Source organism: Pezoporus wallicus, unplaced genomic scaffold, assembly GCF_028554395.1.
Source record: "Pezoporus wallicus isolate ANWC-B61680 ecotype Strahan unplaced genomic scaffold, APGP_CSIRO_Pwel_v1 contig_3181, whole genome shotgun sequence".
Classification (NCBI taxonomy): domain Eukaryota; kingdom Metazoa; phylum Chordata; class Aves; order Psittaciformes; family Psittacidae; genus Pezoporus; species Pezoporus wallicus.
In genome coordinates, this window is record NW_026641700.1 from 5320499 (window position 1) to 5346946 (window position 26448).

General features: G+C 38.3%; 1 protein-coding gene across 9 annotated transcripts in view; it reads left to right on the forward strand.

Moving 5' to 3' along the window:
• Window positions 1–26448, forward strand: part of SATB1 (SATB homeobox 1) — a 92353-nt gene that overhangs the window by 33526 nt on the left and 32379 nt on the right. For all 9 annotated transcript variants that reach the window (XM_057424941.1, XM_057424943.1, XM_057424944.1 and 6 more), the window contains 3 exons: window positions 12301–12412; window positions 15097–15551; window positions 23418–23630. In XM_057424941.1, the coding sequence (XP_057280924.1) occupies window positions 12301–12412; window positions 15097–15551; window positions 23418–23630 (780 nt within the window). The remainder of the gene's footprint in view (window positions 1–12300; window positions 12413–15096; window positions 15552–23417; window positions 23631–26448) is intronic.

Consider the following 26448-nt stretch of genomic DNA (forward strand, 5'->3'; position numbering starts at 1 on the left):
GACATTCACAGGATGCTCAACCTTTCAATTGCTTGATCTTTTGATCACTGATTTATATTCTTTAGATGCATCTAAACACTCTCAGAGTTAAATCTATGTCATTCTATCTGCAACTGTTTTATCTGAGCAGAGCCCTGTGAAAAGAGAAAATATATAGCTATTTTTTAATACCTCTTCATTAGGATTAACGTTAAAATCAGGATGCCAAGAATCCCTTTCCAAAACAGTTATAGGGCCTGGACTTAATCTGGGGAGGAGGGCAGTGTAATTTTTTTCTCAAATAAATGCAGTCTCTTATTTTAGAGGACTCTGTAAGGTGTCAGCATGTCCCTTAGTATGTGTGCTGTTATGAGGTCTTGCGTTTCTGCTTCTGAAATAGTGGAGGAGAGTCCAATTCATTTCTTATTTTTTTTGTATACCCCTAAATTCAGCTGTATGGAGATCCAAGGAGCTATCTTCCCAGGCTCTCTGGAGCAAAAAGCACAAAACTCATGTGTTTTAAGGGAATAACAGTTTTGGGACTGTGCTCCACACTGTGTGTTAACCACATGGGATTGTATCTCAGCAGTTTTGAGAACTGTGTCATGTGAATGGTTATCTGCATTATATGGACTTCAAACTTTAGGGAAGTGACAGAATGAAAAAGGAACACAGCACATTTTCTTCTGATGCATTTTCCTCCTAAAACATGCACTTGTTGTAGAACTGAGCCCTACCTGACTTCTGTTTTCATTTAGTAGTCCTGAAATGTTGCATAGACTAACTCACATTTTAAACACTTGTGATGATGTTCTTTTATTTATACATACACACACATATATATATATGTAAACATGCTTTCCCCCCCCTTTTTACATTAGAGGCAGTCAAGTAATGCACTGCTACAAAATTCTGTATTTATTCATTCTTGTTTCTCATATGCTTCTTAACGCAGTCATGACCAAGTGCAAACCCTGATTTATTTATTGTTTCTCCATAACTTTATTAGAGGGTTAACAAGAAACTCCTCCAATGTTCCTTAAAGCAAGATTGCAAATAAGTCTTTCTTTCTCATCTTATTGGCAAATTGTTGGCTGTAGAGTACTGCACAAGTATAAACAACATGAGAGATCCTTTAACATAACATGAGAGAGCCTTTAGTCACTTTGCTCTCTAGCTTTGGAACTCATTGCCAATTGAAGTAAGGAAAGCTCTGGCTGTTGGGACTTTTAAATCTAGACTTAAAAGTTATTTGTTCTGTTTAGCATTTTTAAAATTATTCTATTAGGAATTGTATGTGCTTCAGTTTTAATTTTAACTCATAATGATTGTAAAGCACCCTGGGATGCTTGCATGAAGGGCGCTACAGAAACCCAAGATTGTATTGTACTGTGTTGTAATGTATTGTATTATTACATGGTGCTGGAGTTGGACCACGGACAATTCATATAGAAAGCATTTGAATACTTAGCTAAAGATAAGAAGTGAGTGTTGGGGGGGGTGCTCTCTCGCTTCTTTTCCCCCTTTTCTGTCAGTTATTTTATTAAACTAAATTAACATGGCAGTTATTCCCTAAGAAATGCCAGCATAATTTACTGCTGCAAAGGGGCTCAAAATGTAAACCAGATGATAAACTAAAAATAAAAAAGTCCACATTAAGATTTAATTGCACTTCCCTTTCTATATTACGTTCTTATGTAAAATACATTACAAAACAGTACTTTCTTTATCACTTCCTTCAAACTGAATTTCATTAACAATGAAGAAATACATTGTCTCTGTTTCAGTAATGTCACTTGACAGTTAATCCGTTAACTTGATGTGCATGTCTTTTTTTTATTTTTTTTATTTTTTATTTTTTTTTTTTTTTACAAAGAACATGATAGCACTGAGTGGAGCCAAGTATTGCACAATCATGTGATTTGCAAGTTTCCCAGCTCACAGCTTTGCCAGTGCAGGTCAGTTCACACCTGCCACACTTATGCCATTCTGGTCCTCATGTTGCTTTTCCTCAGTGATTGTCAGAGGTAGAGAGAGTTGTGCATGTGGCTTCTTCCTTCCCCCTCCCTCCCCGCTCCGAATGTGTGGTAAACCCTGTGCATTGGAAGTGTCTGCTCAGGAATTAAATGGAGTTTAATTTCTGTCCATTAGGAAGCTGCTATCCACATCACCAATTAAGCCTTCTATTTAAAGGGAGAGGAGATACGTATGTCTACATCTTAATCACTGCTGCGACTGGTTTGCAGAGACCTTCCCTGACTGGTTCAGTTATTACTAGCAGTGGTGGGAGGCACAGAGATCAGCGAGATTATAAAACCTACCCAAAAGCTGAGCAAATTCTGTAGGTGCTGTAGCGTCACTGTCAGCAGATTTAAAGCTGAGGTATGCTTGTGTTAGGGGACGCAGGGGTGTAGGCAAAAAGATGCACTGGGAGAAAATGACTTGAATTCGTAATATTTACCTGACAGGAATGAAAGCAAAGCAGGACCCACTTACTGAGAGGCAGTGCTAAGACATGAGCAGCTCTCACCTTGTCAGACCAGACTAATTGCATGTCTTTGCTCTAATCATAACTTAGGAAGGAAAGAGATGCATTTCTCAAACAGACTCTGAGCAAAATTCTCAAAGCTTGCTCCCTCCCCTACACTTCCTAAATTTTTTTAATTAATAATTAGGTTCTTCCTTTTTATTTCCAAGAAACATGGTAGGAAAACCTAAGGTGGGGGTGAGCTTTGTGTCTCTTTCCTTGGACACTTCTTTATGAACAGCACAAATAGTATCAGATTCCTCCAGTGCCTCGCAGCAATGATCAGAAGACAGGTTTTTCAGGACAACAGCAACCTCAGACCTGCCTGACTCCAAGCCATGGGATAAACTACTCAAAAGGGAAGAGTTCCATTCCCCAGGGGTGGGAACAGATGAAAGGTTCTACTCATATACACCTGTCTCTATTATTTTTATTTTATTTGTTGAGGCCTAAGATTTCCTATGCTGAGAATTGCAGTCCTTCTGTAAGCTTGCACTGTGCTAAACCATAACCCGTGCCTGGCTGTGCTGCCTTTGCAAAGGATTTGTTACTTCTTAGTAAACTGTCATGGAGAAGGATGGGGTTTGTGATGATGAAAACTGAGGCACACGAGAAAGATATTAGCGTCAATGGCCTTCCTAGAAATGGAGAGGAGATTTCAGCTCCTGAAGTTTACCTAGTGGTATTTTTTATTTGAGTCAGTATGTATAGACTCTCTCAGAATTTTGGGTGGTTCTCTGTGTGTATATATGTATGCATGACAGTGAAATCCCACCAAAATATACTTGCCAGCTAGTATGTCCCCAAGCTCCTAAAGCTGCATTCCTTATTCTGCACTTTTTTTGTTAAGGATGAGCTTTGTGTGCTAAACCTAATCTAGCTACGTTTTTTCCAATTTATATATTTTAATATAAGGGGTAACTAAGAAAAAAACTGCTAATAAGTAGACCCTCAACATGCAAGTGCAGATTCCACATGGAAAGCTAGCTGGCATGTTTCTTTTTTGATTTACCTTCATTGAATGTGGCATATTTTATGTTTTTTTCAGAGCATCTATAGTTTTCATAAGCTCTTCTCAGTGCAAGGCAGCAGCACACAAGCAAAACTTGGTGTCTTGGTTAACATAGCTTCTTAAAATGTCACCTTCATGCGACTTTGCTTAGCAGAAGTTAAGAATCCATAGCAAATTTCATACTATAACTGATTTTTCTCCTGGCAAATTTTTACATTTTTCTCAGGACAGAAAATTGTCTGTTATTTATAGGCCTTTAGCAGCATAAATATCCTCATAGAATTCGTATCTATATGATTAAGAACAGTCAGATGTACAGGTGGCTCATAAAGAGGCACATGGCCTGAAACAATAAATCTGGCACTTAAGCATTTAAACAAAGGAGAGGCAAGGGATGTTACATTTGGCATAGAGGGGTATTTAAGCAAGCAAAGGCATGAGAGAGGCACTGACTAGGAGTGGAAATCAATGAAGTTTAAACTAAAAGCTAGTCGTACATTTAAAAGAAAAAAAAAAGGTACATAGCTACTAAGATTACCATGGGATGTGGTGAAAGATCCAGCACAAGAAGTCTTCAGATCAATATCAGATGTTTGCTCTAGCTGAGCCACAGGTAACTTGTCTGAATTCAGAAATTGCTAGATGAACTTCTAGGGTCTCTTTTGATGTAATGTCCAAGTAGATGCTTAAAATGGTCCCTTTTGGCTTGAAAAGTCTTCAAAAAAGGTGTAGGAAAAGGGATCAAAGAAAAGGCTAATCCTAAACACAAAAGAAATTCAGCAAGACAACTGTTGGTGTTACTGAGTCTGATGACTTCTTGTCTGGACATTGTGCCTTAGGGCTCAACTTCATGCCAGACATCTGATGCTTTGCCTAGCAGAACAGTGGAATCTGAGAAGAGACTTGCTGAAAATCATGTCCTGTTTCCCAGCAAGGAAATCTTCCTTAACATGATGGATCACACTAGGCAATTTTGAAGAGCCTTTTACAAAAACTGTAGTGAAAACAGCTACTGGGGCTCGTTGAAGATAGAGCTATTGTCAACATCTCTATCAAGAGAGTGTACATTGTTTGTGGAAAAGGCTTATGTGCCCAAAGCTGAATTTAATGCATTAATAGATCTAAAAAGACCCTTATCATACAAAGCATTTGCATTAGGATAGCATTTGGAAGCATGTGGATTAGGATTAGCATTTCCAGATAGGAAACAAGTCAGAAGCACTCTGACCTGGACAGAGCAATTGGAAATAAAAGCAATCCACCTGAGAGGAAGGCTGAAGGTGTCTCTTACTGCAGATTAACACCAGATCAGTCTTTGAGACCTCCAAGGCCTCACCCCAGATTTTTTTCTGTACAAGTAATACTGGTTTGCCCTATTCATATCCGTTGTGCATGATCTGGATTGTCCTCCTGGGCTTCAGCTTCCTCTAGTCTTGTTCCTTGCATCCCAAGGAGAAGAGATGAGTATAGGCATGCAGGCTTCACATAGTGAATTGCCTCGTGTAGGAGCAGCATCAACCTGGAAAAGGGGCTGAGGACCCTGTCTCTACATTATGAGACATACCTTGGAGTAGTTTTGCCCTGGTCCAGATGTGTTTGGAGCATAGCTTTTGGGTTAGGTTTTCATCCAGAAGAAATTCTGCCTGTATGCCCCAAAATAGCTTTGTGATGGGCACTGAAGTAGGAGCAATGGAGGGAGCCTTTGAAAACGTGAATTCCCAATTCAAGCTGAAAGAGCAATCTAGTTACTTCATAACATCTTTAAGCAGATTCCTGTCTAAAATGGATAGTGCTTTCCTTACCCTGTGGAGCTCTCAGGTTTCAGAGCTCTTCTGGCAAAGGCACTTGCAGAATCAAAATCTTAGGGTATAATAATTCACCGTTCAAAATATAGGACCATTTTCATTCCATGAAATAAATGAGAATTAACTTATTAAATACTGATTATGTTGCATTTTATATTTTATCCAGGTTGATTTTGGGAGAGCTTTAGCCAGGGCTTTTAATGTTAAGTACTCACCATTTACAATATTTCTGTGTGCAATAAAAATCAGTATTCTTAAAAAGATTCATGTTGGACATCTGTCAATGAATACAAAAATGTGTTATGTCTCCTTATCTTTTACAGGTTGAGGTTGTGACTCCTTTTTCTTTCCTTTTTTTAAAGTCTAAAGCACTATGCCATAAAGCTTGTGAAGCAGTTATGAAGTTCTTCAAATCTGAATTAACATTTCCCACCTACCTATCTTTCTCTCTTTTAAGCTTTTAACCTTTGTAGATATAAGACTAGTATCTTGGGAAGCAGCTTTTTATTTGAGCTTTATTTATATCCGTCAGTGGGAGATGCTTGGAAAACATTGGGAGAATGCTGCTCTGTCATGCAGCAACTGGGAATTTACATTACAAAATGGTAAAAATAGTGCAAGGATCAGTTCCTTCAGATGCTGAATCCTCATTTCTGATTTTCAAAATCTTCTTGTGTGGGGGTATATTGCATAAACCTGTGTATATATGATTTGGATTCTTTTTGTTTCATATGTTTCCTCATTACATTCAGTATTTTATTTTTACATTAATATGTACATATCTAATATTTAAAGAGAACAAAAGGCAGATAAGGAGGAGGGGATATTTTAGGCTTTACAAGGATAGGAGAAAGCAGGAAAGACATGGTTATATATTGGTAGAAAAGCTTGTGTTGTCATTTTAATCCTGCCTTTAGGCAGTTTTAACTTATATGACCACTATTTGCTGTGCAGATCCTTACTTCTCCTGACCCTAGCAACAGTATGGAGGTCAGATAGCCATCCAAGTGTAATGCCAAAGGCACAAACAAGTGTTTTTTTCTTCTCTGTCCATCTGTGGGTTTTTCACTTATCCTACATGTTTGTAGGGCATATGACAACAAATTCCATTGCATTACTTGCTATAGTTCAAGGTAATGGACCAAGGAATTTAACATAATTCTTCATATGCAATTAAACTGTCCATTTCATGATTTCTTGTCCAAAAAACAGTTAGTGGCTGGATATATTTAGGCTGCTTTTATTCAGGGTGGCAGATGCTAATTCTCTGCCATACCAGAACACTAGGAACAACATTTTGCCCTGGTTGAGTTTTTGCAGTATGTGGGCTGGCGTAGGCTCAGGCAGGCTAAAATCTTTTGATTTGGGGATAATCTTGTGTTATCCGGTTGGGGCTCGAATGTTCCCTTCTCATTTGAAAAATGTTAATATAGAGCCTCCTCGGAAATAAGCACTCCTAAGAGTATGGCTTGTATTAAAACTGATGCTTGCAATTTCTACACAAACAAAAGGCACTGATAGTGGCTAGGATTGGGGGAAACAAAGTTCCTCTGTCCTTTATGAAAAGACTCCCCCACGCTCCCCCTCCCCTGTCTTTAAGTTCTGTTCTGTTCTGCAACTTTATCACTATTCAAACTAGGCGTAGGGACAAAGACTTGTAAGGGTTGTAGCATTGAAGCATGCTACCCTGCTGGTGTCTAGGGATGTAAAGTGGAGGATTCATGAAAGAGAAAATAGAATAGAGCCTTAAAAGTTTGGCTTTAAAAAATGGAGCCAGTAGTTTGACAGATTGTTCAGTAAATGTTCATTTTATTGAGAATTATAAAAAAGGTGCTTAACGCCTCTCTGCCATTAATATAATACATTAAAAGGTTACTGTCAAGATTAGTGCCTCAGCTCTGAAAATTGACTGTAGGGTTTATGGGCAGCACTGTTCATACTTTGCTTGGAAGATGAGGTATCTTCTACTTACCACTTGACAAAACCATTATGTTGTTACAAGACTTTATACTGAAAAACTTGATAAATAGTAAAACATAAATAAAATCTCATTTGAAAAGCAGGAGAATAGTTGCTGTCTGTCTTACAGCCAGATTTAGCAGATGCGGGTTTGAATGTAAAACAGTTGTGAAAATAGCCAATGTCAAACTAGTGCAAAATTAAACTTGTGGGGTGTTCTGTTTTCAGTGTCTGTTATTGTTGAAGTACTCCATTTCAAAAGCATGCATTCCTTCCTACAGAAAAAAAAATCAGATTCCTTAGTTGAAATTAATTAGCATTCAGAAACCAGATAGCATGTTTTTGGGTATTCATGAGATCTCTGTTTGAAAAAATGTTTTTAACTTGTAGAAATGTGTTGCAACACACAGATGGGAAGAAAAAGAAAAAAAAATGTCTTTAGCAAGCACTGTGTGTAAAAGGAATATTACATTTTGCACGCTCCTGATTACCCTGTGTAAACAGTTTTTGACATCTGTCTTTATAGTTTTCGAGGAGAGGAAGACTTTGTTAAAAGAACCATTTTTATACAGCAGTCACCATTTCAGTCTTGCTTTACCTGTATTATGAAAGCAGATGGTCTGCATGTCTTTTGAATATTTATAACTATCAAAAACAATCTCTTGCTATTCACCCTTAGGCTTATGAGATGTCAGGACTGTTCTGGTTGGAAAAAAAATCATCTTGGGTGTTTACAGAAAGAGGATTACATTAAGCTGAAATGACTATACATTTTCCAGTTTAATATTTGTCCATCAGCTGTTTAATCGTATTTAGATAATTGTGTAAATAAGTTGTTGCAGCCCTTGCCCCTTCCACCAAGCAGGCTTGAAGCCTTAAACACCAATGAATGAGTTACGAAAAAGCTTGGATTTTTTTTCCTAGTTAAACAACCTGGAAGGCCTATGTAAGTTTTGGTTACAATGCTTCTTTTGAGGGAAATGTTTCATTTGCAAAGGAATCCCCAATATCTAATTCAGCCGAGTTGTTTTAGGAAGCTGCTGTGTCTGTTACTCTGTGCTAAGTCTGTTCGCATGTATTTGTTCTGTGTAAATACTGCAGCCCAACTACCCCTTCATGAGGCATGAAAACAACCTCATTCTGCCTATATAAAAATAATTTTAAGGTTATTTAGGGGAAGTTTTGGGACTGTGGGGGTTAAAAGCTTTTTTGACTGGAAGCTGAGCAATCACTGATAACAGATTTTGCTGTGGTTGGTTGATTTGGCAGAAAAGCATGAACAGTTTTGGTTTAGATGATTGAATTAACCTGATTAACATTGTTTTTGCTGTTTTGCAAAAGGGACAACAGTATACTTTTAGCGATGATCGGACAATACTTCACATGGTTGGAGAGTGGTGTTAGAGGCAATGACTCAGAAATGCCTCCCTTGTAGCACCTGCAGCGGTGGCTGCACCGACCTGCCATCACAAAAGGCTCGGATCCTTCCCATGTCTTGCAGGATGCACCTTGCATTAGAATCTGGCACAATACGAAAGGTGTCTGATTCTACCTTTTTATCAGGTTTTATTTGATGGGCATATGAAAAGAGTTCTGGTTGAGTTTGAAAATATTTCCCCAGGGAGTTCCCTAACTTCTTTGAAAAATGATGGTGTCTGGTTTTCAAATCTCCGGTATTTAATCTTCCTGAGAGAATGGGATTTGGTTCAAACTGTGCTGGGTGAACCTCATCTGAACTTCAGAACGAATTCTACCCCTACCTCCACACAGTTGTTGGATGCCTAATTATAATTAACTTATTTGGCTAAAAAAAGAGCACTTGGGCTGCAACAGATGGTATAATTCCAGAATAGTGGGATTTCTGTGAAGGTGGCACCATTTCAGATGCGATCTCCTGATTCTCAGAACGGGACTGCTAATGACTTGGTTGGGGTGGGGGAGGGATGGAGAGAGGGGAAAGACAGAAGTTTGGGATCTTGAAGTCTCACAACTTATTTTCAAGGATAAACTTCTGGGAAGTAACGTTAAGAGTGCATATCCTGTGGCCAGGTTTTGTGTTCTATCAAATTTTTTTGTGATGTGTGGAAAAAAAATCAGATTATGAATGATGAATGTAATGCATTTGAAGATTTGTATGATATGTTTGTATTTGTCATCCCTCTACATGGAAGGCATCTGCCTTTGTGCCATACAGATAAGGGATGCCTATGTAGAGTTGTACTTGAAAATGATGTGCTTCAAATACAATAATTTTAATTTTGATTATTGATAAGTGTAAACCAAGACATGGGGAGCTCCTCTTGTGTAATGACCCAGGAAATAAGAAAAATTTCACTATTTCTCCAGTCTAGATAGTGGATCTCTGAAGACCCCTAAGTCATAGGGTTAATTTTCAGGTTTAGGCCCTAACCATAATGGGCATTCGTATTTGTAGATTGCCATTAAAACAGATAGGAATTCTACAGCAATAGGAATTATACAGGAATTTCTGTAGCAAAGTGCATCTCTCTGCACTGACGTGACTGCAAGTTTGATGACAATAAATAAAGCATAGAAACAATGAAATTCAATGTTGTCAAGTTATTTTCTGAGTTAACAAGGTAGTAATATTTTATCCAGCTTGTAAAATTTTTCCTTCAGTGAATTAGTAAATAAATCATTGATTCCTCCTGATGAGGATTCTTAGCGTAGGTAATATCACTTGAATGTTTGCATGAAGTGTTCTCAAAGAAAATGCAGGATAATTTTCATTTTAAAATGTGTTGAGGATGTCTGTGGGATTTTTATTTTATTTTTTTTTAATCTACTTTGAAGACCTGGAGTAAAATGCCGGTATTAGCCATCAGAGTCTGAAATTCACATTGTGTCAAAGAAGGGGAAATTTCTAGCACTGTTATTTAAGCAGGCCAGCTTAAATTTGGTTATAAAATAAAGTAACTGCATTGATTTTATTCCTGAAGAAGAAGAGGGTGTCACAAACTGCCATGTCATTGCCATATATTCTTTGTAAAATGACATGGAAATGAGGATTAGGAAATCCTAGACAGAGATCTTCATCAATAATTGGTAATTTAGTAAAATTATTATCGATATACATGTTTTCGTACTCACTGAAGTTATTTGGGCAGGAGAAGACATCTGAAAGAGGCAAAGTAAAATGAGAGAAAACCACCTTGAAGCCTAAGTGGCATCCTTAAAATATGCACAGACTAGTATGGGATGGTGGCCTATTACGAGTGCAGCTCCCCATTTTGCACATGCAGATCTGCAGGTTTTGCATGTAGAGCAACTGTGCATTCATATAATTCACCAGTTCAGATCCACAGGGTTTATGTATCATGTGCCCATGTTTAAAATGGTTTAATCTGTAAAAGAGCTTAAACAATAATTTTGTAAGTATTAGACATTAATGATACTGCTATTATACTGGAAATTGAAATTGGGTTCAGCTGATCTTGGTTCAGGTCATTCAGGCTAGAGCTGCCGTAGTCTATTAAGATTTCATTCTCCTTTCCTACCACTGACAAAAGGCTTCTAGCTAATTTCAGAAATGCCAGATTAATATCAAGGAATGGTAAGAATTTTGGTGATTCAGAGAAACATTAAAATAGCTGCCTGGAGAGTAGACGGTATCCACATTTGGCATAAATAATACTGCCTCACTCTAGCAGTTCTAAGCCTCCACAAATAGCTTGTTACTGAGTAATACGTTAGAAAATGGCTATAATGAACTTCACTAAGATCAATAATCAAGATACTTTTACTTAGAAGCAGAACTAGCCTCATAAAAGAAGACTTATAGTAATATTTATTGCATTTTTACTCCAAACTCTTTCTTTCAGGAGTTATGCAGTTTGTCTAATAAAAGGTTGATGCTATACATTGATTTTACGACAGCACAAATATAGCCAAGTGTTACATGCTGAATAGTGAAGAAACATAATAATCAGGGCTTTGTCTCCTTGACTTTCATTGTTTCCTCAGTATGCCGGACAATTCCTGTAGTTAAGCTAAAAGTAACTACTTTCCACATAGAAATCTGAAGTGTGGCCAAGTTCAGTCTATTGAAAATACATTTGCTAATTTTGTTTTTCATACATGATATACTGAATATAATTTTCAAGTTGGAGCATTATATCATCTTGCAAGCCTTAGTCTTGCTTGATTTTGTACAAGAATATACTGGAACTGAAAGTTTTATGCATTGTAAATTCCACTATTTTAAAATTGGTCAAAACTGAGCAGAAGGTAAATTTCTCACTGTAGCTATCTGATATCTCGAGAACCTTTGAGAAAAAAAAAATCATTTCTATCATCCTTTGGTCTATTTTACAGCTAATATTCAGTTACAGAATTAGCTTAAACCACGACAACATGACAATAAGAGCTTTTCATAAGCCCATTTCTGCAAATCACTTAAAATACCCTGTTCAGGAAAAGCAAGTCTGGATTTATTATGAGTTGTTGCATACATGTTTTATTCTATTACAACACCCCTTATTTTATCCCACCAATAGGTGACTCAGATAACTTTTTATCCTATGGCTTTCTGGGATCTGCCTGATGATAAGTAGCACAAAGGGACTGGGCATGGGCAACTTGAGGCATTGCTTACATTTTTGGAGTCAGTGTAGGATTTGTATGCCTGTAAACTTGTGTGAGTACATGAAGGGTAAATCAAATTTAAAAGCAGAAATAGTACAGACAAAATGCACTTTCAAGATTAGCCTCTTCCATCCAGTGCCCATCCCATTGCTTGATGTTTCTTGGTCAATAACTTCGTTCTTCCCTTAGTACATCTGGTTGGGTTTTTTTCCTTCCCATTTACTATATACCTTGGTTTGGTTTTATGCTCAATTAATGAGTTTTTTTGAAAGCCTTTGGATGATAGGATTAAAAATGCAATGTGGTTCTCAAACTCTAAAAATATAATGGTTTCAACAATTGAAATAACTTGTGCTTTGGCTTGTACTGCTCTGTATTACAGATTTTTTTTTTCTTCTCCCCTTTTCACACAGAGTATGATCTCTTCCATTGTGAACAGCACTTACTATGCAAATGTCTCAGCAGCAAAATGTCAGGAATTTGGAAGGTGGTATAAACATTTCAAGAAGGCAAAAGATATGATGGGTAAGCAAAAAAATCATTTCTGCCACAGTGGTGGATACATACCATTATGTGTCACATCGAGGTTTGTCACAGTCATGTAAGAAGCCAGGTCCCTTCATGATAAGTTTAGGATGCTTTTGATGAGTAGATGTAGAATGTATATATATAGTGAAAGAATTCATTTAAATAAATATTTGCTGTTGAAACAGCCAAACTTGACTTGGGTTGCCAGAGATGTAAAGCTGTCATTCTGTAAATCTAGACATCTTCTACTGCCCAGAATAATAGTTTAAAAACCTCTTCCTGGAACTGTGACGGACTGATTTTTCTTAATGTATGTATATTTTTCCTTTCTCTGGCTAATGTATATTTAAAGAAGCAGGCTTCTATAACTATTACTGCCTTCCAACAAGAATGCTATAATTTTATAAATTCATATCTTTCTCTAACTTTGGGACCCTGATTTCAATTCATTTTAAACAAATAGTTGTTGTGACAATTGTTTGCTTGTTGTAGTAAGCACAAGTAAATTACTGGAGAGAAAAAATCCATCAGTAGGACATATTAATTCTGTAATACCTTTTATTTTTTTGTATTTTCCCTTTTTTAGAACTATTTCTTAAACCTGTTAACATGATTTTGAGCACTTTGTGTCAGAAAATTTCTCCATAATTTTCAACAGAAAGAAGAAATTGGACCTCAATTTGGATTGAATTTTGAACTTGACTTGGCTTTCAGTATTTGAAGCAAAATCATTTGTCTACCAAAACGGGTTCCTTGCCTTTTATAGCTTAAGGCTGTAATGAAGATAATCCATCACTTTTGTGATAATTGCTTGAATTACTATTCCAAGTGAATGGCCCACTTGGGTTGATCTCCACTTTCCACTAGTGAAAAAAAGGCAACCTCTTTCTGTTATCTACTTTGTACCTTCTGTGCAACACCAAACCCTTGTTCCGAGACCACCAGAGTCGGTGGTAAGATTTCACTTGGTTTCCTGTGGTCTGTGTGTAAGGCAGCTGAGCACCTGCATGGGAGGGTGACCTTTCCACAGCAGGCTCTCCCACCTCCATGGTGGCAATGCTCCTGCGCTGCGCAATTCTTCAAGCTTTTCCTCACCTGACCTGCCAGGACTGGTTGATCACCCATTCCTTGGGGCCAGTGAAGTCAGTGCATAGGAAACATATATAGGGGTGAGTTTTCCTCCGTAACCTAATGCTGGGGTGAGAGGCAACACTGCCCCCAAAGCCATGTGGATGAGGAGCAGCTGATGCTCTACTGAGGGACTGATCCACGCTATGGACACCAAACCTCTCTGCAGGACGACTGGCTTGATTTTCATTTGTTAATTTCTACCCATGATAGGCCAGATGGGGAACCAAGGCTGCGGGTGGGAATCCAGGTGCTGATTTCTTTTGTTGGCTCTCATCCCTGTTGACGAAAGGGTGGTCTTGCACTGAATGACTGTTAGTTGAAGATCATATTTACTGTTGAAACGCTCAGACATTGCCTTTATTTAAAAAAAAAATATGTTTTACTATAAGAAAAAAATCACTCTAACACTTTTGTGAAGATACTGGCATTTTGGTTTGTAAATACAGCACGCTTTCTTAAGGTTATTTGCAGACCAGCATTGCCAAAGCTCTAGAACTGAGATTGTTTAAAATTATAAAGTGCCATACATTGATAAAAAGGCAAGTCCTTTATATCAGCCTGGACTCATTTATATTGTCTTATCAAGCACAAGAGGGATTCTGTAAGAACTCTTGTAGTTTAAAAAACTGTGTTGTTAATTAAAAAGGAGGGTGTGTCAAGGCAGATGAGTTAATACAAGAAAAAAATTCAACCATGTTGCAAGTCACTGAAAAAACCCATGCGTACATGGTTGCAAGATAAAGCAGCCCATCTGTGTAATTTACATAAATTATACTAGTTCCTAGCAGTCCCATACAATTGATGCAGCATCTAGAAATTAGCAGAGCATGGGGAGGTCTACACCCCCACCCTGCCTGTTACAGATTTCCAGTGGCTGGGAACTGCAGATGTCATGGTGGGGGACACCATAGGAAGAACAAAACCAGTCACCAAGGGCTTCTTCTTCTCTTTAGTCAGGGTGTGCTTTCCTGCAACAGTCCCCCTACTCTTTGCGCAGATGCACTGATCATTTCACCTGCATCTTCTGCAGCACAAGGAGTGGTTTCCTGCGTCTGATCTTTGCCCCCTCTCTAGTTGCTTATTACCATGTCCGAAGTCCCTTGCACCTGTCACTGTGGGAATGTGCTCTGCAGCCACACAATTGTGGTTTAGTTGCATTGTGCCGTTGCAGAACTCTCAGGAAGTTACTCCTTTGCCTTGTGTGGTTTCCAGCACATAAAGCAAAGGAGTGGTTTTGCCTCTGATGTTCTGCTGGCTCCTCCAAGGGCCCAGTGATGATGATGACCAGTTTGTTGGGTTTTTTGTTTGGTTAGTTGCTTTGTCTTTTGGTTTGAGTTCTTTTAATATATTCACTATACCATTATTTGTAGGTGAATTTTGAAGGCAAATAGCTGTAACAGTGATGTTACATGCTGCTAATCTATGCTGGAGAGTACGGGAAACATGAACCTGAGTGCGCCATTTTATGTTTGTTTAATTAGCAGGAAGAGCATGAAGTTTATGATTTTCAGTCTTATGTTGGCTTTTCCAATGTTTTTCTTCCACCGTAGTTGAGATGGATAGCCTTTCTGAACTATCCCAGCAAGGTGCCAACCATGTCAACTTCGGTCAGCAGCCGGTCCCAGGGAACACAGCCGAACAGCCTCCATCCCCTGTTCAGCTTTCTCATGGTAGTCAACCATCAGTTCGGACCCCGCTTCCAAACCTGCACCCTGGACTTGTATCTACTCCCATTAGCCCTCAGCTGGTAAATCAGCAGCTGGTAATGGCCCAGTTGCTGAACCAGCAGTATGCAGTGAACAGACTTCTAGCCCAGCAGTCCTTAAACCAACAGTACTTGAACCACCCTCCTCCTGTCAGTAGATCCATGAACAAGCCGTTGGAGCAGCAGGTCTCAACAAACACAGAGGTGTCTTCCGAAATCTACCAGTGGGTCCGTGACGAACTGAAACGAGCAGGAATCTCACAGGCAGTATTTGCACGTGTGGCTTTTAACCGAACTCAGGTCAGTTGTCTTTTTAATCTTTCTTTTCTTCTTTAATCTAAGAGTCCCTTTTTTCTCACTCTGTTTAGTAATTATCATCATTTAAGTCTCTCCTCATTTCTGCCTTGTCACTTAGCTCCTGTGAAGGAACCACACTTCCTTGCAGGACCAGTGCCCATGTTGGTACAGTACAGAAATCTTCAGTGACTAGTTGTGGAAATACCTGCTGTTCTTATAGACACCTTGGTTCCTCTCAGCTGTGATGGTTTATGAATAGCTGAATCTTCCCTGGAAAGTAAATGAACAGCTTTATGCAGAACCATTCACAAAGTCACCCAACAGATTGCCTTTTGTGTTGCAAAGGTATACTGACCACCTTCATGGACTGAACAATCTGTCTTCTTTTACAGGTATACTGGAGATGGTCTTTTATTCTTGTTTTCATTTATTTTTATTTTAGTGAAATTCTTAATAACATCCTTTCAGGCTTCTGAAAGGATTAAAAATTAAAAGCTTTATTTTTAGATCGGCTACTCTACATGTATTTTTGTAGTTTGTTGCAAAAACAGTAGTTGCTGAGATTGCTGATGTCCACGTCAGAACATATACTTCAGCTCTTCAGTGCAGAAAAAGCTAGCTAGCCCTAGCAAAGCTGATAAGTAACACTAAAATGTGTTATTTTTTACACCTGTTTTAGAAGCTAACCCTGTTATAATTTATTCTGCTCTATGAATTTAACTTAATGCCATGTTGCATGGAATTTAATCAAGCAGAAATTATGGAAGAATTGTCAGTATATCCAATACTAAATAATAAGATCTCAAAATTTAGAAGTCTGTTATAACTGAAAATAAAATACAATTTTTTTTGTACAGAAAATACTTTAAAAAAAGATGTAGGTAAATTTGCTTTGGATTCCACATTTTTTAACCTAAGGAGCAAGTATTTGTCCATTATAGAATGCAGTAAAAAAAATCATAATTTGGGCTTCTCTTGAAATGTTGATGTGTCTTCCTGCATAGCTTAGATAATAAAAATTCCGTTTCAAATGCACTGGTACCGGGTTTGAATCAGCATGTCATTTGTGTTTTGAATTATTATTGCCTTAAAAATTTGTACATCTTCCTTTAGCTAAGAGAAAGTAGAGTCATTGTGTGAATTCTCTGTAGAGCTATGTGTGTGTATGTCTTTTAGCAGCAGAGGAGGTTTTCAAGATCTGAGTCTTTCATACAGAATTTCATGGGATACATGAACTCATGCAAAGATTACTTGTGTAAGTTAGGTCCAGGCAATTTTAGTTATTATTTTTACAAAAAAATGACACAGAATTTTGTTTAATAGAGTGTTTAATATTTTAGCTATTGACAATACAAAGTATTGAATTAGTAATAGTAGCTTCAATTCACAGTGGTTTGCAGCTGCCATCTTACTTGGACAAAAAGTCAAGCAAATAATTCAGAAAATAAATAGTTTATTAAATATTTACTTGTTTCTCAGACTTGCCTAAAAGCATCTTGTTTTCCCTCAACTTTCTTCCCCCTCCAAAGTACAATTTGTTCTTTCTTTGTCAGCTAGCTTTTCATACAGCTTTTGATCTGTCATTTGTGCATGAGCGCAGTATTTGTTACCTGAATAAAAGGATGATTGGTTCTGACTGGACATTGAATTTATATGGCACAGTATGAGAATATGCTCTTGAGATGTGATGAATGCAAATGTAGAACCAGATTTCTAATGCAAATACTGATTCCTGATTTTTTTATTATTATTATTTCTTTCTTTTATTTCTTTTCATTATTAAATATTGTTGAAGCCTTTCACAGATGTTGTGGTTAGCCAGCTTGGTAAAATGAGTTCAAAGTGACCTAAAACTGTGAGGAAGCCCCAAAATGAATGTGGAAAACAAAGCCTGTGAGGAGATATGAAATAGATATGTAACGTATTTGGGCAATTTTCAATCAAATCTACTCAGCAAAACACAGAATAGTATCTTTATGTCCTACAAATTGTGTTAGCTAATCGAATTAATATTTGCAGATAGCTATGTAAGTTTATGTTGTGCATTGTGGCAAACATAGAGAACAGGAAAAATACTAGGAGCCTAAAAAATATTAACCTCATTGTTGCCAAGAAGTATCTCAGTATAATTTTCATATTAAGTGAAGCCCCACCGAAATCCAGAGTAGTTTGTTGTAGCACATTTCAGCTTTGCAAAACTGAAAATTGTTCATTTTACCAACAGTAACAGCTAATGTCCAAGCATAAACACAAGTAGAGATACCTGTGATTCTTACATGAAAATATGTACATTTGTTCTGCTTGCTGTACTTGTGAATTCACCAGAGCTTATTCAAGGATACATCACGTTTAATTAAAATTAGGGCAGCACTTTGATAACTGATGCTATATAGATGTTATTATCTAATATTGATGTAATATCCTTTGTCTTTTTTCTTTTTCCTTTTTGGCTAGAGCAGGTGAAAGCGCTTGTTTAAATTCATCTACTGTTTTCTGAGATAAAAAGCTAACTCAGGCTTACCACTGACATTTTTGAAACTGTTATAAGCATATTTGAGCTGCATCCAGGGACCATATCGTGCCATCAGTTTCTAAAGGTAGAAGATCTCATTGAAATTGGTTAGGAGTTCTGCACAAAAAATCCCTGATGTTGAGATGTGGTCTCGGATGAGGGGGGAGATCTGCTTTCAGTGTAGAAGTTAAGGAAGGGAGTGATAAACTTAGAGTAGTTTAGTGTAATGTAAAAATGGACTTTGGTGGAATCGACTGACCATGTTGGCACCTCTTGTTTTAAGACTTGTGCTCTACAATATGAATACAGAACTTGGTGGTGGTTTTAGGTGGGAAAGGTGGGTTCTACAAGTTTAGTATGGAAGTTCAACACTTGGCCGTGATTTTCAAGAATTTTTGATTTGGGAGCGAAAATAGCAAAAATTGACTAGAATTATTTGTACCTCTTCCCAACTCAAATGACATAATTTGGTAAAATTACTTCTGAAAAATAGGATGGCTTTTGGGGGGCTTTATTTTTTTGGGGGGTTGTTTTTTGGTTTTTGGTTTTTGGTTTTTTGTTGTTTTATCATCTACTTATAAGGCAGAAAAAACCCTCAGACACACCTTGTAAAATTGAAAGGGTGTTCTTAATATCTTCTTGGATAACATCCCTCCTACCCTTAATTTCAAAATTGTAGTTTCTAAACTATGTAGCTCTCAGGGAGTGCTTTGCAAAGTTTAATCAGAGGAGTCCGGATAGCTACGACTTGAATGAAAACTGACATCTACACAGGCACAACAGAATGGTTGTAGAAGCAAAAGCAGATTTGGATGATGGAGCACCTCTCCCCATAAGAAATTTTGCAGCGGTCCTTCTAAGAAGGCTTCAGAGTGCAGACGGGTCTGAAGTTTTGTCTTCCAGCAGTTGTGATTCCAACTCACTGGCTGCAAAGAAACTGATTGAATCCTCTTATCCCTCTTTGTAGTGCACCCTGGAAAAGTTTGTTGAGTCAGCATTTGTGCTGGCAGATCTGAGTTTCACCTCAAGCGTGGCTACCAGTTGTGGCTCACCAAACATGTCTATTGGTCTCTCTGTTAGCTAGGGTAATTTTGGTAAATTGATCCTATTGTGTTTCAGTTGCTGTTTGACTGAATACGCAATAATTTTTCCAGCTGATGTCAGCGCAGACACCTCTGCTCTTTCGGAAGAGTATTTTCTTACACTTTGCTGGCCAGAAAATGGCATTTGTAATCCACTCACTGGCTCAGGTGGCACCAAGTAGCCACAGGGGTGATGGTGCTGATGCATCAAGGCAGCCCCTCAAAGCATGGTGCCCTACACCAGCCTTGGCCACAGCCTCCCATCAGCAGAGAGGCTCAGCCTGTCCCTGCAGATTTGCAGTCAAACTGGAAGGTTCTCTACTCTGTTCTTTTTGAGGGAGCTGGGGTGGAGCATAGGCTGAACCACCTTCCGAGCCCTAAACAAATAAACAAACTCCTTTACATTTCTGTTGTGTGTTTGTAAATGTAAACATGAGTCAGGAAATGGAAAGCTTGGGTTCCCACAAGCAAGGCTGATGTTTGACTTGGAGGTGTAGCTTATCCCTGGTACATGGCAGGCTGACATGTATGCACTGTGCGAGCAAGGAATTGTGTTAGTCATGGTTGTGGTTGGAACTGTAACTCAGGGCTCCCTGTGTCTGTGTACACTTTGAACCATAACACTTGCTGCATGAACCCAGGCGCTGCTGTACAGGGGTGACCTCTCTGCTCCATCTTTGCGAAAGGAGAGGGAGTGCTTTTTGCTGCTTTTGCTACGCCAGGCTATTGTAATTTTTCTTCTTCCCACCAGTGATGGTTTTTAATCTCAAGGGTTTTGGGTACTTCTCTGTTTCTGCCATATGCCTTTTCTCTCACCCTCTTTTCTGCTTCACCCCCATGCTTGTTTAAAATATTAGCTGCTGGGATATGATGCCTTTTCTCGTATGTGAAAACTTCCGTGTATTTAGGACTCTGCTAATACCAATTCTGGGCAATTGCTATTTTGAGGGAGAATACTTGGATGCAATAAATGGCTCCATGTAATTTTAAAACAAAATCCAAGTTTACACAAACCACCTTCTCAGGCACTTTTTTTTTTTTTTCCTTCCACTTTGTCTTTGGCACACTTTATTTTCCAGTAAAATGAAAAATGAAGATGGATTATTCAAAATTGATAACAGTAATGGACCATCATGTAATGTTTTATTGAATTTGAGTTCTGTAAATTATGTGGTAGAGAGAAATTTGCCTGCTTAAGTATAACAGAAATTGCCACTGTATTCATATAATTCTTCATAGTGTAATTTAAGAAAAAGCACACTATCCGTATCACTATTGAATAAAAGGTAAAAAGGTGCTATTACACTATCATGACAGCTCTCCTCTTGCTACTAAGAGACATAGATAAATGTGTCTGCTTATAACTTACTTGGCAGGGATCCAGGCTGATGGGTGGAGCTTGTGAATAATCTTCCACCTGGGCATGGGATGGGAGCACCCTGCAAAGGAGAGGAATAGCACTCAGGGATGTTCTGCATGTTTTAGGCAAATGTCTTCTGGGAGCTTTGAAGTTCTATCAGACTGATAAAATCTATTTGAATCAGTGATTATGTTCAAAGAGGGGACAAACCGGGGGCCAGACAGGCAGTATTTTTGTTCATACTGGCAGACACTTTCATTTATCTCCATTTTTAAAGAATTCATAATTAGCTTTTGGAAGCCCTGATAATTTTTATTGAACATTTTTGTGCAGTTAGTAATGAATTATACTTGTGGTGACACGTAAACTTCCCTTTTTTTCAATGGGATCTGGTAACATTTTAAGAAAATTAATTTCCAGTGAAGAAATAATACATTGGAGAAACAGTGAGGACTCTGCGCTTAACAGTATTGATAATCTCTCTGCAAAACAACGTTTAGGTTTTATTCAACCTGAGGTACAATACCAGGAGATCACACCAAGACCTGTATTTAGGCAAACCAGTTCAAGCCTGATAAAATGAACAGTAAATCTCTGCATGTCAGCATGGGGCAGGACATGAGAGATGATGTTTTCTTTCGAGGGTTTTCCTATTTTACATCTTGTCCAACAATCTTTAGTTGAAGTTTTGTTCTCAGAAAATTGAAACAGTGCAAGGAAGCAATATCTGAAACAGGCAAATTGTATTTTAAGACTTTGCCTGCAACTGGTACTACACCTTATGTTTCATATTGTTTCCTCACATATTCTGACCTTTAGTTTCAAAGCTCCTAGAAGCAAATACCTTCTCCTTGCCTTCCCCCCACTCTCTCATCTCCTCTCCTCTCTCTGCATCTGTGTTGTCTCCTCTGCTCCCAGCTCATGCAAGTGATGGGGGAAGGAGAGGGGGATGAATGCTTAATGGCATTTCTAATCACCAAGAGGTGTCCTGCAGCAACGGTTATACTGACAAATACAGGAAAAATACAAAAACATATTTTCTTTGTTTACTTATTTCACTGAGGGGGAAAAAGTTATACAAGAAAAACAGCCTTTTCTACTCTTTTTTAGCTGCCCACTATGTCAGAAGGACTTATACAAGCAAATATTTTCTATTATGGGCTGAAGTATTTTTCAAGTATGTTTGCTGTGGCTGCCACAGGGCTGGCTGGCTGACTATTAATAAAGAGCCTCCTTTCCTGCCAGTCCGCTTGGGTTTAGTTTCTCTTTCTTCTTTTTAGTCCTGGTTGTTTTCAGCACAGTAGCAGTCAGAAATCACATGAGTTTACAACTACCTGAAAGGAGGTTGTAGCAAGGTGGGTGTCAGTCTCCTCCCAAGGTACTGTTTCAATAGGAGAAGAGGAAATAGCCTCAAGTTGCACCAGGGAAGGTTTAGGTTGGCTATTAGGACAAAATTCTTCCTGGAAAGGGCTGTCAAGCACTGGAACTCACTGCCCAGGGAAGTGGTTGAGCCATCATCACTGGAGATATATAAAGAAGCGTAAATGTGGCACTGAGACATGGTTTAGTGGTGGACTTGGCAATTCTTGGTTAATGGTTGGACTTGATGATCTTACAGGTCTTTTCCAACCTAAACTGTTCTGTACATCCTATGCTCCACAGCCAGCTTTGCCTCTCTTGGAGTATGTCATGTAACCCTATGACTGACAAACAGCAGTAACTGTGTATTTGAGTACTTAGAAGTAGCAAAACCAAAAATGGCAGTCAAGAATTTAATTTCCATATTTGCTAGTAAGTAAGTTTATTATTAGACTAATTATTAAGAAAAATGTTAGAACTTATCTTCCACCCAAATGCCACTTTTGTCTGTAATTCATTTATTTGCCTTGCAAGTCTTTTTCTGGACACCAGAAAAGAGGAGGGAGGAAGAATAGTCTCGGATGGCCAAGCCTGCTCCATTGCTGAGAACCAAGACAAAATGATTGTGTAGGAAACCTGATGAGGTCTGTACAAGCCACTGGTGGCATGCTGTTGCCTGCAGCCTGCCCATCTCTGACATTGCTGTACAGATGCCCTGCGTGCTGCTTTTCTCTCATTTCCTAGTGCTTGCTTTTATCTATCCTTGCTGGACTTTGAAAGTGGTCAAAGGACAAAAGTTGATTTCGGAAATTAGGAACGGAATTAGGAAAAGGGACCTGCATGGCAGGTGTTCAGATAAATAGCCCAGGCAATGGGGTGGGTGAGAATTAGAGTTGTTCTGGGGAAAAGAGGAGGTGGGAGGAGGAGGAGGGTGAAGGACGAGGGAGCATTCAACAGAGAGTTTCCTAACTTGTTGTTAAACTCCAGCATACAACTCTCAGAACAAATATTGACTTGTAAAAGCACATGGACCTGAGTCAGTTAAGCAGTACTTTAGAAATATTTCGAGTTTATCATCTCAGATTAGTTGTGAAATATCACTTCCTTTCAAAGAGCTGTTTAAGTTGCTAGAAATGTGCAAAGCCTTTTTTTTTTTCGGTTGGCTATACATTTTGTCTGGGAAGCCTGAGAACACCCCAGTATCATGACTCTGGACTATCTGTATTTCACTTATTCTTAATGTCTTGTGATTGTCTGTTGACTGTGAAAGATTTCATGGCAAGTTAAGCCAGTAAAAAGAAGGACACCTATTAGGCAGATTCAATTTATGTTGTATGTAAAACAGATGCTTAATAAAATTAAGGGTACAATTGAGGCTCTCTTCTAAATGCCATTAATATATTCCTCTGTGGAGTGAATAGTGTATTTGCTGCTCTCATTCTCAGCCCAGTGGAAAGAAGAAAGAGGATGGATAAGCAGTGGCTTTGGAGAGGACAGTTTTACAGGCGCTCACCTGGGCTAACTCTCTAGCATTTTTTTTTCTTCCCTCCCTACAGGGCTTGCTCTCAGAAATCCTCCGAAAGGAAGAGGATCCCAAGACTGCCTCGCAGTCCTTGCTGGTAAACCTTCGGGCTATGCAGAACTTCTTGCAGCTGCCAGAAGCTGAACGAGATCGAATTTACCAGGACGAAAGGGAAAGGAGCTTGAATGCAGCCTCTGCAATGGGCCCTGCGCCTCTCATAAGCACACCACCTAGCCGGCCTCCACAAGTAAACCGCTCTCTCTGTCCCTGAGATTTGCTCTTTGTGTTTTTCTGCTGTCCTGTGGGGTGATACCTTTCTTACAAAGAAGAAAGTCTTTCCTGTTGGCATGTTTTTAATGCTTGTAGAATCATTATTTGCAGTCCATATCACAAATTAAATGTAAGAAACATAATGGATGATAGCAGCAGTTTATTACTATCTATTTTCTAGTTTTAAGATAAATTCTATCCATTATGACACCTGCAGAGGTTTTTCTTCATTTTATTTAATTATTTAAGATTCTGGCTTTTAGCTGTCTTTTTTAATCTGTAATTCTCAGGTGTTGTTTTTAATGTTAGAAGTTCAAATAGTGATGTTGAAGGATTTGGACCACTAAATTGAGTGGGAATGAAAGCAGAAGTATGAGTACATAATATTATCTTGAAAATTATCTTCCAGAAAATGAACAGGTAAAACTAACGGGATGGAGAAAGAAGACTCCATCCCAAAATGCTGGGCACACTTTTACCAGGTTGAGCTACTGACAACTGGGTAACATAACAGACTTGCTATATCCATCACTCTTGAAAGATATGGATATGTTTTTTAAAGCTTCATTTAGTACTTGTTCAAATGAAACTCCTATTGATTTCTGTAAAATCTAGTGGGGCTATTGGTTTAATTCTCTCACAGTGATAAAGTTTGGTCTAGCGGTATCCAGAAATTCAGTGGTGTAGTTCTTGTGTCTATCAAGGAAACTCTAATGGTGATTTTAGGGTGCATGAGGAATACGGGTGTGAGCTGTAGGAATGGATAGGATTTCTACAAAGAAATACATGGTTGTGAGTGAACACTCCAAAAACCTGTCTTTTCTGAAATACTCTGCATTGATGTGGCTCAAGATTGCACCTATGCAAGGAGAAAACAGACTGATCTGCATATGTGTGGGAATCTTGGTGTATACGCAGTCTGGATTTGCTATACAGAGCAAGGCTTTGGGGTTGTGGGAGTTTTGTGATGTTTGAGTACATAAACACAGCAGTTTTTTACTAACCAGGCTTAGGCTTGTGCTTATGACTCTCTGCCATACTCGTTCTCAATGCTATAAATTCCTCAAGATTATTTTTCTAATTTTCCTGCAGCTAATGGAAACTAAGGACCACCCTAAAGTAATGAGTAACAGAATTGTAACAAAATGAGGACAGATCACTTTGACCTGCTGCAGTACTTTTCACAAGAAGAGAAAAAATTCTTAGCAGAAAGAACAGACTGTCTAAAATTAATGGTCCAGTTTTGTTATCATTAACTAAGTTTAGTCTATGAAATACACTATAGATACTCTTTAAGATAAAGGATGAGATATTAGTGCTTTAGTGGGAAATAGTTAAATATAGATAACTGTGTTTAAAATAACATTGGAGTTTGTTTTAATATCTGTACCTGCTCCCACAGCCCAGGTAATTCAGAGCAAAGGCTAACCCTCCTTCTTAACTTATCTCTTTCTGCCAAGGTAATGTCTCACTCTGTCTCAAGTGGTCTTGGGCAATTTCACAGCTAAAGAACAGAGTTAATTACAGGACCTTCCAGAAGGATGTCAAGTCAGAGGTAGTCCTTGTATTGGTTTTAATTCACACTTTAAACTGTATAAATCCCTGGCAGTCAGAAAGAAAATGAGACTTAGGGGTTTTCTTAACTGACAAAACATACTGTAAGTCCAAATTTAGAGGTTGGAGGGGGGGGGCTATCTCTGCTGTGCTCTTGTTCATAATTACGTTTCATTTTTTTAGTAGCAGTCAGGAGTATAGTTAACCTAATTGTGACAGTTCAAAGTGGAAACAGCATACAGTTTTGATCCCTTTAAAAAGAAAGCAAGGAAACCTTATAGACTAATACTTGACTTCTACAGAACAAAACAGTCATCTTTCTGGTTGTTGTATTGTTCTCAGTTGTTCAGCAAAATGTGCTTACTTTACCTAGTGGATGGATGGAGGATGTAGAAAACTCTTGAGTTGCGATTCTGTGCTACTGTTTTACATGTTGCCAGAATTACTCACTTATAAACATGTGAAGCGCTTGCCACCTGCTACTGAATGTTTAGAGCTCTGAGTTTGAAAATTGAAATATCTGTGTTGGTAACATAAGTACACTTAATGCTAGAAATAATAGTTAAATTGTTCTAGTTTTTGCACTGGCAAATATAACTACAAATCGTAGCAGAAATAAATTATAGTTAGGATACCGCAAAATTATTCATGCAAACTACTGCTCTGATACTACCCCCCCACCCCCCCCAAGTCCACAGTTTATTTAATATTTGATACTAAGGAAATAAAACTACTAGCATCCTTACTATTAAATTTATTAGAAGCAATTATTTAAAGTTCACTCTACAGGAATGCAGTATAAGATTTTTCTAGCTTAGCTGTCAGCTTCTTGGATGACTATTGAAAGACAAAATAGACCGTTTATCCTGACAACACAATTTACGCAAGAGCCAACATATTTAATATTAAATCTTTAGACCAGTGTAACGTTTGAGACAATTAAACTATGAAACCATGAAAAATGGGAGCTAATATGCCACACATGAAGGTTTATTTTGCAATTGCAAGTTATCAGTTTCAGAAGGATGTGAAAATAAACATCCTGAAAAGGATCTATTTTGCATTTTTGTGTTGCCAACTGGTGGCCAGACAGTAGAGCAGACTTAACCATTTAGCAGCTGGGCTTGTTCTGTGTGAATTTTGCATACTGTTCCATGCAGAAACAGAAAACGTGACCTTGGAGGTCTGATAAGGTAGTAGGAACTCACCAAGCGTAAACCCTGGTGCCTGAGTTAGAAGGA